The following is a 12,894-nucleotide window of genomic DNA, read 5'->3' on the forward strand; positions in this document are numbered from 1 at the left end:
TATATGTGTGTGTACGTGTATGTGTGTGTATATATATATATATATATATATATACACATATATCTGATCTGATCCCCTGCCAGGCATGGTGGCTCATGCCTGTAATCCCAGTACTTTAGGAGTCTGAGGCAGGTGGATCACTTGAGGTCAGGAGTTCGAGACCAGCCTGGCCAACATGGTGAAACCCCCATCTCTACTAAAAACACAAAAATTAGCCAGACATGGTGGTGGGTGCCTGTCATCCCAGCTCCAACAGAGGCTGAGGCAGGAGAATCGCCTGAACCTGGGAGGCGAGTCCCGGGTTCCAGGTCCCAAGGGCCAGTGGCAAGCCAAAATTGTGCCACTGCACTCCAGCCTGGGTGACAGAGCTAGACTCTGTCTCAAAAATAAATCTGATCTCCGGCCCTCTCCCTTTACCTGTTTACTGGCGGGGCCCCTCCTCTCTGTCCATATTCCATTTGTCTCCCTGTTCCCCCTCGTTTGTTGGCCTGATGTGCCTTGGGTCCATTTGTCTCTCCAGGCCCCCTCCCCTCTGTGCCTGCCTCTGCCTGTCCTGAGCCCTGCTGCCTCCGCTCTGCAGTTCTCACATCTCTGTGGACCCCTGAGCCGATGACGGGGTGCGGGGGGAGTGGGGGAGACTATAGGACCCTTGGCCTGTAGTCTGACCCATGAAGAGGGTCACCTGAGGGTCCCAGCTTAGCACCTCCTCACCTCCCTCTCATCCAGCTTCTGTGACCTTGAGTCTGTCCACTGGGCCATCTGAGCTGGGCACAGCTGCAAAGTCACCTTGGTGCTGGGAGAACAGGGCGGGTGGCAGGGCCCAGGCAGAACAGAGGAGGCAGTGCCCGACCCAGTGGCATACCCACACCCTCAGGGCCCCCAGTCTCACCTAGGGAGGCAGCCAGGTCCCCCTGTGGTCTAAGCCTTCTCCGCATCTCCCTCTGCTAGAGTCTGTCTCCAGGAGCCACAGGGATCTGCCCCAGTGTCTTTGTGGCCTCTTGCTGTAAGGTCTCAGGAAGCCTGTCCCTCTCCTGGTGTGGGTCTCGTCTCCATCACTCTGTTTTGTCTCTCCCTGTCTCTCCTGGTCTCCTTCCTTCTCTGTCTCTGCTGCTCTCTCTAGCATTCCCTCCCTCTACAACTCTCACTGTGTCCCTATCTCCCTCTGCATCTCCCCGAGTCTCCTTGCCTCTCTCCCTCCCTTCAGTGGCCTCCATGAACAGTCTCGCCTGCAGGGGCCTGGACAAGCTGGAGGAGAAGCTTCCCTTTCTGCAGCAACCTTCGGAGACGGTACCCCAGATAACTAGACGTGGGGACCTCTAGTGGGGGCAGGCCAGAGTAGAGGCGGGAGGGAGGAAGGGATGGTGCCAGCCAGGCTTTTAGTTAACTGGAGAAAAAACAGCCAGGTTAAGATAACTGCAATATATATACACACACACATATATATACACACACACACACACACATGTGTGTATATATGTATATATAGTATACATGTACATGCATGTATATATGTATATATAGTATACATGTACATACATGTATATATGTATATATGTATGTGTATATATGCATATATAGGTATAAGTGTGTATGTATATGTGTGTATATATGTGTGTGTATATATATATGTATTGCTAGTAAGGGCGGGTAACTGCCTCAACACCCTCTGAGGGAAGGGTTTTATCACCCCTTTTATAGGGGAAACTGAGGCACGGAGCCAGGAAGAAGTCCAGGGATCTTTGAGTCCCAGCCCCAGGGAACTAGGGTGGCAGAAATGGAGCTGGAGTCCCGCGGTGCCTGGAGTGGGGGGGCCCTTCCTTCCAGGTGGTGACCTCAGCCAAGGACGCGGTGGCCAGCAGTGTCACGGGTGTGGTGGACCTGGCCCGGCGTGGCCGGCGCTGGAGCGTGGAGCTGAAGCGTTCCGTGAGCCATGCCATGGACGTTGTGCTGGAAAAATCAGAGGAGCTGGTGGATCACTTCCTACCCATGACGGAGGAAGAGCTCGGTGAGGACGACACCCTCATCCCTAACCGCTGAGTCCTCCTGCCCAGTCCCATCCCCCTGTGGTACAGATCAGAGAGGTCTGAGACTCACCCAAGGTCACACAGCAGATCAGCAGGAAACACAGTACTTGAAACCAGGCCGGTCCTCCCTCCCAGTCACTTTCATGGTCTCCCAACCTGCGTCCCGCCAGGAGTCAGAATACCCAGACCCTAAGGGCGTATAGGGCTTTTAGACTCGAGGTCCCAAACTGGTGGACCCCCAAATGCCCGTTCAACGTGTTTTAAATATTTTCATTCTTGGCTGGGCGCGGTGGCTCAAGCCTGTAATCCCAGCACTTTGGGAGGCCGAGACGGGCGGATCACGAGGTCAGGAGATCGAGACCATCCTGGCTAACACAGTGAAACCCCGTCTCTACTAAAAAATACAAAAAACTAGCCGGGCGAGGTGGCGGGCGCCTGTAGTCCCAGCTACTCGGGAGGCTGAGGCAGGAGAATGGCGTAAACCCGGGAGGCGGAGCTTGCAGTGAGCTGAGATCCGGCCACTGCCCTCCAGCCTGGGCGACAGAGCAAGACTCCATCTCAAAAAAAAAAAAAATTGTCATTCCTTGCATGCATTTAACAACCAGATTTTGCATTACATGTCCCAATTCTTGGCTTGTTTTGAAAAACTAGATGGCCGGGCACGGTGGCTCAAGCCTGTAATCCCAGCACTTTGGGAGGCTGAGACGGGCGGATCACGAGGTCAGGAGATCGAGACGATCCTGGCTAACCGGTGAAACCCCGTCTCTACTAAAAAATACAAAAAACTAGCCGGGTGAGGTGGCGGGCGCCTGTAGTCCCAGCTACTCGGGAGGCTGAGGCAGAAGAATGGCGTGAACCCGGGAGGCGGAGCTTGCAGTGAGCGGAGATCCGGCCACTGTACCCCAGCCTGGGCGACAGAGCGAGACTCCGTCTCAAAAAAAAAAAAAAAAAAAGGAAAAACTAGACACACTGCCAGGCACGGTGGCTCACGCCTGTAATCCCAGCACTTTGTGAGGCCAAGGCAGGCGGATCACAAGGTCAGGAGATCGAGACCAGCCTGGCCAACATAGTGATAACCCCAGCTCTACTGAAAAAACAAAAAATTAGCTGGGCGTGTTGGTGGGTGCCTGTAATCCCAGTTACTCGGGAGGCTGAGGCAGGAGAATCACTTGAACTCGGGAAGTGGAGGTTGCGGTGAGCTGACATTGCGCCACTGCACTCCAGCCTGGGTGACAGTGCGAGACTCCATCACAAAAAAAAGAAAAAAGAAAAACTAGACACAGCCAGAATAGGGTCTGCCCCTTCAGATGGTTTGCTGAACCCCACTAGTCCCCAGTGGTTTATATCGTATCTACTTTGATGGTTTTGGTACCTGCCTGGCCCCGGAGACCATGCGAATGTCCAACCCCAGTCTTTCAGCACTGGAAGAATGTATGGGCTTTACCCCACCTTAGCAGAAAAGCAGCGAAGCAGCCGGCCGCGGTGGCTCACACCTGTAATCCCAGGACTTTGGGAGGNACTAGACACACTGCCAGGCACGGTGGCTCACGCCTGTAATCCCAGCACTTTGTGAGGCCAAGGCAGGCGGATCACAAGGTCAGGAGATCGAGACCAGCCTGGCCAACATAGTGATAACCCCAGCTCTACTGAAAAAACAAAAAATTAGCTGGGCGTGTTGGTGGGTGCCTGTAATCCCAGTTACTCGGGAGGCTGAGGCAGGAGAATCACTTGAACTCGGGAAGTGGAGGTTGCGGTGAGCTGACATTGCGCCACTGCACTCCAGCCTGGGTGACAGTGCGAGACTCCATCACAAAAAAAAGAAAAAAGAAAACTAGACACAGCCAGAATAGGGTCTGCCCCTTCAGATGGTTTGCTGAACCCCACTAGTCCCCAGTGGTTTATATCGTATCTACTTTGATGGTTTTGGTACCTGCCTGGCCCCGGAGACCATGCGAATGTCCAACCCCAGTCTTTCAGCACTGGAAGAATGTATGGGCTTTACCCCACCTTAGCAGAAAAGCAGCGAAGCAGCCGGCCGCGGTGGCTCACACCTGTAATCCCAGGACTTTGGGAGGTCAAGGTGGGCCGATCACGAAGTCAGGAGATTGAGACCATCCTGGCTAACACAGCGAAACCCCATCTCTACTAAAAACACAAAAAATTAGCCGGGCATGGTGGCGGGCACCTGTAGTACCACCTACTCAGGAGGGTGAGGCAGAAGAATGGCATGAACCTGGGAGGCGGACCTTGCAGTGAGTTGAGATGGCACCATTGTACTCCAGCCTGGGTGACAGAGCGAGACTCCATCTCCAAAAAAAAAAAATAAAGGGCAGTGAGGCATTGATTAGGTACTACTTGTGTGCCAGGCGCTCCTGAATATTTTTTTTTTGAGACAGAATTTCACTCTGTCACCCAGGCTGGAGTGCAGTATTGCGATTTCAGCTCCCTACAACCTCTGCCTCCTGGGTTCGAGTGATCCTCCGGCCTCAGCCTCCTGAGTAACTGGGATTACAGGCATCCACCACTACACCCGGCTAATTTTTGTGTATTTAGTAGAGATGGGGTTTCGCATGTTGGCCAAACTCCTGACCTCAGGTGATCCGCTTGCCTTGACCACCCAAAGTGCTAAGATTACAGGTGTGAGTCCACCACACCCAACCACCTATTTTTTTTTTTTTTTTTTTGAAATGGAGTCTCACTCTGTCGCCCAGGCTGGAGTGCAGTGGTGTGATCTTGGCTCACTGCAGCCTCTGCCTCCAGGGTTCAAGCGATTCTTCTGCCTCATCTTCCTGGACAGCTGGGAATAGAGGTGCATACCACCACATCTGTATGATTAAAAATTTTTTTGTAGAGATGGCGTCTTGCTATGTTGGCCAGGCTGGTCTCCAACTCCTGGGCTCAAGTGATCCCCCTGCCTTGGCCTCCCAAAGCGCTGAGGTTACAGGTGTGAGCCACTGTGCCTGGACTACAATATGTTCTTTTTTATTTTCACCATGTCTTGTGTGGATTTTCTTTTTTTATTTTTTCATTCTTTTTTTAATTTTAATCTTTTTTGAGATGGGGTCTTGCTCTGTTGCCTAGGCTAGAGGGCAGTGACATGATCATAGCTCACTGTAGCCTTGAATTCCTGGGCTCAAGTGATCCTCCTGCCTCAGCTTCTCAAGCAGCTGGGACTATAGGCACATGCCACTGTGCCCAACCCTGGCTAATTTCCGTATTTCTTTTTTAGAGACGGGGTCTTGCTATATTGCCTAAGCTGGTCTCAAAGTAATCCTCCCTGGGCTCAAGCAGTCCTCCCATCTCGGCCTCCCAAAGTACTGGGATTACAGGTGCATGCTGCTGCACCCAACCTATATGTTTTAAAGGCTGCATAAAAGAATGGTTAAGCAGGCCGGGCACGGTGGCTCACACCTGTAAACGCAGCACTTTGGGAGGCCGAGGCAGGCAGATCAGTTGAGCTCAGGAGTTCTAGACCAGCCTGGCCAACATGGTGAAACCCCACCTCTACTAAAAATACAAAACTTAAGTGGGTGTGGTGGCGCACACCTGTGGTCCCAGCTCCTCAGGAGGCTGAGGCAGGAGAATCGCTTGATCCTGGGAGGCGGAGGTTGCAGTGAGCTGGGATAGCGCCACTGTACTCCAGTCTAGGGGACAGAGTAAGACTTCATCTCAAAAAAAAAATGGTTAGGCAGTTTGGGGCCAACGTGCCTGGGTTCCAATCCGGGTCTGCTTCTTGCATCTTGCAGGATCTCACCTCTCCCTTGCCTCAGTTTTCCTCCTGTGTAAAACAGGACCCACCATAGTGCCTACATCTTAGAGTTTGGGTAAGACCAAATGGGTTGATGTCAGTCAAGGGGAACTGTGAATGTGGGAACCTGTGGCTCCTGTACCCAGAGGTGGGAGAGCAGATGTGGAGGGGGTGGCCATGCTGACCCTGCCCTGTCCCCGAATCCTGTCCTCCAGCGGCACTGGCGGCTGAGGCCGAGGGCCCGGAAGTGGGTTCGGTGGAGGATCAGAGGAGACAGCAGGGCTACTTTGTGCGCCTGGGCTCCCTGTCAGCGCGGATTCGCCACCTGGCCTACGAGCACTCTCTGGGGAAACTGAGGCAGAGCAAACACCGTGCCCAGGACACCCTGGCCCAGCTGCAGGAGACGCTGGATCTGGTGAGAGCCCGCTGCCCGCCCCTGCTCCGGGATGCAGGCCAATCAGTATGGATTGAGCGCCAGCTGAATACCGGATCCCGTGCTAGCCTGAAGCGGGAGGTGGAGCTGGGTGCAGCTGTCTCCAGCTGTGTATGTTCAGCGCTGGGGGAACCCGGACCTGGAGGAGCCCAGGGGTGTTATGACTCTGCCTGGGGAGTCAGGGAGGGGTTTTGTGGAAGGAGGGGAAGGAGGAGCTGGAATTTAGAGTGAGTTAGGGTAGGTCAGAAGAGAGCCTGTCTCTTCTGGTGCCCTCCTCATCAGAATCCTCCCATCCTCAGCTCTTCCCTCCCCACAGCAGCCACCAGAGGGCACCTGTGAGCCCGAGTCAGGTTGGTCTCTTCTCTACCCACAGCCCTCTATGGCTCCCACCTGCCTTGGGGTCCAAGCCCAAGTCTTCCCCACGGCCCTGCACAACCTGCCTCTGTCTCCTAAATGCTTACTGAGGCCAAATCAGTGGTCCTGGACCCCACCCCCACCCCCAGATCTCTCAGCTCTGAAGACCACCATCTCTATCCTTGCAGATAGACCACATGCAGTGTGGGGTGACCCCCACCACCCCGGCCCGCCCCGGGAAGGTGCACGAGCTATGGGGGGAATGGGGCCAGTGCAATCCGATGACCCGCCGCCGGAGCCAGGTGAGACTTTCAGGGTACCAGGTGAGACTGCAGGAGTGCCAGGTGAGGTGGTGTCTGCCGCCAGGCCACGGAGGAAGACGGGGAGTGACGGATTGTGGATCAGCCCAGTGCTGTCGGGGACCCAGCTCAAGCTATCTCAAACCAAGTGCTGAGTCAGCTAGTTGAGGTGTCCATGGGGGGAAACTGAGGCAGGTTTAAGTCCCACTGTGTGTTTATTTTATGTATTTATTTTGAGATGGAGTTTTATTATTTATTTTTGAGATGCAGGGAGGTGGGGGGAGAGGGGGTGTTGGCCCAGGCAAGCAGTTGTCCCTGGCTTCCCGCTCCTTCTCTTTCCCAACCTCCACATTCTCTCCCTGAACCTAGAGCCTAGAAACCATGTCTCCACCTTCCACTTTATTTATTTATTTATTTATTTTTTGAGACGGAGTCTCGCTCTGTCTCCCAGGCTGGAGTGCAGTGGCTGAATCTCAGCTCACTGCAAGCTCCGCCTCCCGGTTTTATGCCATTCTCCTGCCTCAGTCTCCCAAGAAGCTGGGACTACAGGTGCCCGCCACCTCGCCCGGCTAGTTTTTTGTATTTTTTAGTAGAGATGGGGTTTCACCGTGTTAGCCAGGATGGTGTCGATCTCCTGACCTTGTAATCCACCCGTCTCGGCCTCCCGAAGTGCTGGGATTACAGGCTTGAGCCACCGTGCCCGGCCCACTTTATTTTTGTTTATGATTTATTTGAGATGGAGTCTCATTCTGTCGCCCAGGCTGGAATGCAGTGGCGCGATCTCAGCTCACTGGAACCTCCGCCTCCTGGGTTCAAGTGATTCTCCTGTCTTAGCCTCCTGAGTAGTTGGGACTACAGGAGCACACCACTACGCCTGGCTAATTTTTGTATTTTTGGTAGACACGGGGTTTCGCCATGTTGACCAGGCTAGTCTTGAACTCCTGACCTCAGGTGATCTGCCCGACTCGGCCACCCAAAGTGCTGGGATTACAGGTGTGAGCCACCGCACCCGGCCCCATTGTGTCTTTATGAAGGAGACTGAGGCAGGGCTGGGTCACGTTCTGTGTCTATGGGGGACAGGACTATGAGGTCTATGAGACAGGTTGACAGCCCCACTGTGGGTCCATCAGAGAAACCGAGGCAGGACAGCAGTCCTCCTGGGCGTCCGTAGGGGAAACTGAGGTCCCTGCCCCCTGCAGGCAGAGCTGGAGACGCTGGTGCTGTCCCGCAGCCTGACGCAGGAGCTACAGGACACGGTAGAGGCACTGGAGTCCAGTGTGCGGGGCCTGCCCCCCAGCGCCCAGGAGAAGGTGGCTGAGGTGCGGCGCAGCGTGGACGCCCTGCAGACCGCCTTCGCTGATGCCCGCTGCTTCGGGGACGTGCCAGCGGCCGTGCTGGCCGAGGGCCGGGGTAGCGTGGCCCGTGCATACGCCTGCGTGGATGAGCTGCTGGAGCTGGTGGTGCAGGCCGTGCCACTGCCCTGGCTGGTGGGACCCTTTGCCCCCATCCTTGTGGAGCGACCCGAGCCCCTGCCTGACCTGGCGGACCAGGTGGATGAGGTCATTGGGGGCCCTGACCCCCGCTGGGCGCACCTGGACTGGCCGGCCCAGCAGAGAGCCTGGGAGGCCCAGCACAGGGATGGGAATGGGGATGGGGACGGGATGGGTGTCGCCGGGGACATCTGCGAGCACGAACCCGAAAACCCCAGCTGCTCGGTCAAGCACACCCTGATGCCCGAGCTGGACTTCTGACCACATGGGCCAGTGGAGGCTGGGAGGAAAGGCCGCCTGCACGCCCAGATCCCTGCTGCCCCCTGCTGGCCACACGTAAGCACGAGGTCTTGGCCTTGACCCTTCTGTGGAATCAGACCCAACTCAGGATCCCTGACCACCTTTTTGGTATTAGACTCTCCCAGTTTTTCCTTGCACACATGGACAAAGAGGCCCAGGGGCAGCAGGACCTCGAACCCAATTCAGGCCAACTTGAGCCACGAGCTGGGTTCTTCACCTATGTCCTGCTCCCCGGCTCCATGAAGCTAATCCAAACCTTTCCAAGAGGCTGGGCACAGTGGCTCATGCCTCTAATCTCAGCACTTTGGGAGGCCAAGGCGGGTGGATCATCTGAGGTGAGGAGTTCGAGACCGTCCTGACCAACATGATGAAACCCCGTCTCTACTAAAAAATAAAAATAAAAATAAATAGCCAGGCGTGGTGGTGTGCACCCGTAGTCCCAGCTACTTGTGAGGCTGAGGCAGGAGAATTGCTTGAACCCGAGAGGCAGGAGGTTGCAGTGAGCAGAGATTGTGCCACTGCACACCAGCCTGGGTGACAGAGCGAGACTCTATCTAAAAAATAGTAACAGCCTCCCCAAGAAACAAACACATAGTTTGCCCAATGCCTTCTGTTTGGGGCTTTGAAAAGTGAGCCCTGACTGGGTGTGGTGGCTGACGCCTGTAATCACAGCACTTTGGGAGGCCAAGGTGGGAGGACTGCTTGAGTCCAGGAGTTGGAGGCTGCAGTAAGCCATGATCTTGCCCCTGCACTCTTGCCTGGGTGACAGAGCAAGACCTTATCTTAAACATTTTTTTAAAAAATACTTTCCAGGGAAACACACCTTTTGCCCTATTTGGAACTTTGAAAAGTGAGTCCTCCTCCTCCCTCAGTTTTTACATCCTGGACTGGTGGGTTCCCCAAAGATGCCCGTGGGCTGTGTTGCTCAGCCTGCCACACCGCTTGCTTTGCTGTTTGAGATTTGCCCCCAGAATAAAGGTCCTTTTTGTTGTTGAAAGGTCCATTGTGTTCCAGCCAGGGTGGATCTCAGTCCCAGGGGGCTGGGGGCCACGGAGGTGTGTCACTGGGGAGATGGAGAGGGAGGGTTCAGGATCTGGAAGAATGGTGCTTCTCTGACCTGCCTATCATCCTGTCTGGGATCCATCATTACTGCCCAGCCCACGTGGGGTAAGCATTGCAACTTAAAATTAGTCGGGCATATGGCTCACACCTGTAATCCCAGCACTTTGGGAGGCTGAGGCGGGAGGATTGTATGAGCCCAGGAGTTTTGACACCAACCTGGGCAACACAGCGAGACCTTGTCTCTACAAAAAATTTTAAAAATAGGCATGGTGCGAGCCTGTGCCCCAGCTACTCAGGAGGCTGAGGCAGCAGGATCACTTGAACCCAGGACGTTGAAGCTGCAGTGAGTTTTGATTGGTAACCACTCCACTCCAGTCTGGGTAACAGAGCGAGACCCTGTCTCTAAAAATAAACAAGAGCATCGCCCCTTCGGTCACATGGAAGCTGTTCTCATCTTGGTACAGGTGAATTTCGTGGAAATTGCAGGGAGCAGAACAGAAGGGGAAGGAGTCAGATGGGGCAGCTGTCTTCCCACTTCCTGGTCGTGCAGGAGCTGGTCTTGCTGTGGTCTCTCCAGCTGCGCTGGTCAGGATGGGAAGACAGAGGCAGGGCAAGGGCCATGGGCTGGTCTCGGGGGTTCCCTCCTGTCCTCTGACCGCATTTCTGGCTGCTCCATCAACTCCCCTGGGACTGGGCGGGGTGTTGGGAAACCACAGCGTGGTATGGTGAGGTCAGGGTGGCCCCTGACTTCCCTGGGACGTGGTCCAGAGGGCAGCTCTGGGATCTCCGACCACTTCCACCAGCCAAATCCACCTCCCTGCTCCTGTTCTGGCACTTCCCACAAGTCCCCACTGCCCACAGACCAAACTGTTCGCCTTCCAGCTTCCTCTTCCAGCCTGACCTGGATACTTTGCTCTATTCCCATTGAAGTGGGCACATTCCCACCTCCAGGCCTTTGCTGAGGCTGTGTGGCCACCTGGAATACCCTTCCCACCCCCTATCCGTCCCTTGGACACATCTCATACATCCTGAAGGCCCAGCCTCAATGCCGCCTCCTCCAGGAAGGCTTCCTGGACTCTATCCCAGCTGGATACCTCCCTCCTCCGGTCCTCCACAGGTCACCTTCTCAAGGTTTCTTGCCCTTTCCACCTTGACTTATAACCACAGGCAGCCTTGTCCTCTTTTCCCACATGAGGCTGGGGGCTCCTGGCAGGGCCAGGCGTGTTGAAGATGATCAGAACAGCACACAGGGACAGGCATTTTGGCAGAGGGAACAGCTTAGGGAAAGGCACAGCAGTAGAGAAATCAAGTTTCACTGGAGCAGAGGTGAGGAAAAGAGAATGGGTTGAGCTAAGCCCTGGAATTTATTTATTTATTTATTTTTTGAGACGGAGTCTCGCTCTGTCACCCAGGCTGGAGTGCAGTGGCGCGATCTCAGCTCACTGCAACCTCCACCTCCTGAGTTCAAGTGATTCTCCTGCCTCAACCTCCTGAGTAGCTGGGATTACAGGCATGCACCACCACACACAGCTGATTTTTGTATTTTTAGTGGAAATGGGGTTTTGCCATGTTGGTCAGGCTGGTCTCGAACTCCTGACCTCAGGTGATCCACCAGCCTTGGCGTCCCAAAGTGCTGGGATTACAGGCATGAAACACCGTGCCTGGCCCATTATTTGTTTAATTTTTATTTAAAAATATTTTTTGGGCGGCTGGGTACGGTGGCTCACGCCTATAATCCCAGCACTTTGGGAGGCCAAGGCGGGTGGATCACCTGAGGTCAGGAGTTCGAGACCATCCTGCCTAGCACAGCGAAACCCCGTCTCTACTAAAAATACAAAAAGTTAGCCGGGTGTGATGGCAGGAGCCTGTAGTCCCAGCTACTCGGGAGGCTGAAGCAGGAGAATGGCGTGAATCCAGGAGGTGGAGCTTGTAGTGAGCCGAGATGGCGCCAGTGCACTCCAGCCTGGGCGACAGAGCAGGACTCCGTCTCAAAACAAAAAAATATATATTTAAATATACATAAATATATTTACATTTATTTATTTTATTTATTTATTTTTCGTTTGAGATGGGATCTCACTCTGTCACCCAGGCTGGTCTCAAACTCCTGGTCTCAAGCCAATCCTCCTGCCTGGGTCTCCCTAAATGCTAGGATTACAGAGTGAGCCATGGCACCTGGCCTGAGGCATATACTTTTTAAAGGGAGAGGGGATCCAGGAAGGCCTCTTTGAGGAAGTGATATGTGAGGAAAGATCTGGAAGGAGGTGAGGGATGTGAGAAAGGGAGCTGGAGGCAAAAGCAACAACCTGCATGAAGGCACTGAGGCAGGGTGTCGGGGGCTAAGCGGGCACAGTCACGTGTGTCTTCGAGGGACTCCACTGTCCTGGTGTGTTATGGGAACAGTGAAAAGGCCCGTGTTACTGGAGCAGAGTGAGGAGAAGAAGGAGGGGAAGATGGGGAGAGGACGAGGCAGGTTATGCAGGGCCTAGCGGGCTGTAGGGAGGGGGGACTTGGGCTTTGACCCCTGGCTCCCACCCCGGGGAAGGTGGGAGCCATGGAGGGTGCTGGGCAGAGGAGGGGCAGGTCCTGGCTGGGATATTTATGATCACTTATTTATTTCTTCTCCCCACACACTGGGCTGTGGCCACCCTTTGGGAAGGGGAGGGGCACCCAGAGCTCTCCCAACCACCCTTGGGAAGCACTGGCTGGTAGGAGAGGTTGGGGGACACCCCCCCGTTGTTCCCCCACTGTTTAGCAAACACAGTGTCGGCTCCAAGGAGACAGACGGCCTGGGAATCATCAGATCCTGTGGCTGGACCCTCCCTCCTCCCAGCCCAGTGCCCAGAGCCACCCATGGGGTCTGCCCTCTCACCTCCAATAACACAGGACTAGGAACCCTGTCTCGGAGGCAGGTAGGAGGGGGACACAGCCCAGGGTGGGCATCACAGCCATTCCTCTGCCCACCCACCCACAGCCAGCCCAGCACATAGGCTGGGCTCAGCATGAAGGTTCCGGGTCTGGGTTTGAATCCCGTTCTTACCAGTTTTTTTTGGAACAGGACGCCTCCTCCAGGGAGCCTCCCTGGGTTGGCCCAAGCCCCCCAGGCTGGGTTTCCACTCCTAGGGTGCCCCCAGCTTGGCTGGTGCTCCATCTTGGTCTGCATTTTGGTCCAAGTCCCTTCTGG

The 12,894-nt window shown here is 54.8% G+C and overlaps 1 protein-coding gene across 4 annotated transcripts in view; it reads left to right on the top strand.

The window, feature by feature from the left end:
* Nucleotides 1–9,645, top strand: part of PLIN5 (perilipin 5) — a 14,174-nt gene extending 4,529 nt beyond the window's left edge. For all 4 annotated transcript variants that reach the window (XM_017847253.1, XM_017847256.1, XM_017847254.1 and 1 more), the window contains 5 exons: nt 1,205–1,287; nt 1,825–2,005; nt 5,988–6,187; nt 6,748–6,861; nt 8,058–9,645. In XM_017847253.1, coding sequence (XP_017702742.1) covers nt 1,205–1,287; nt 1,825–2,005; nt 5,988–6,187; nt 6,748–6,861; nt 8,058–8,609 — 1,130 coding nt within the window. In that variant the 3' untranslated portion in view covers nt 8,610–9,645. The remainder of the gene's footprint in view (nt 1–1,204; nt 1,288–1,824; nt 2,006–5,987; nt 6,188–6,747; nt 6,862–8,057) is intronic.
* Nucleotides 9,646–12,894: the final 3,249 nt, after the last annotated feature.

This window comes from Rhinopithecus bieti, unplaced genomic scaffold (assembly GCF_001698545.2).
Source record: "Rhinopithecus bieti isolate Rb0 unplaced genomic scaffold, ASM169854v2 scaffold_28055, whole genome shotgun sequence".
NCBI classification, from domain to species: Eukaryota; Metazoa; Chordata; class Mammalia; order Primates; family Cercopithecidae; genus Rhinopithecus; species Rhinopithecus bieti.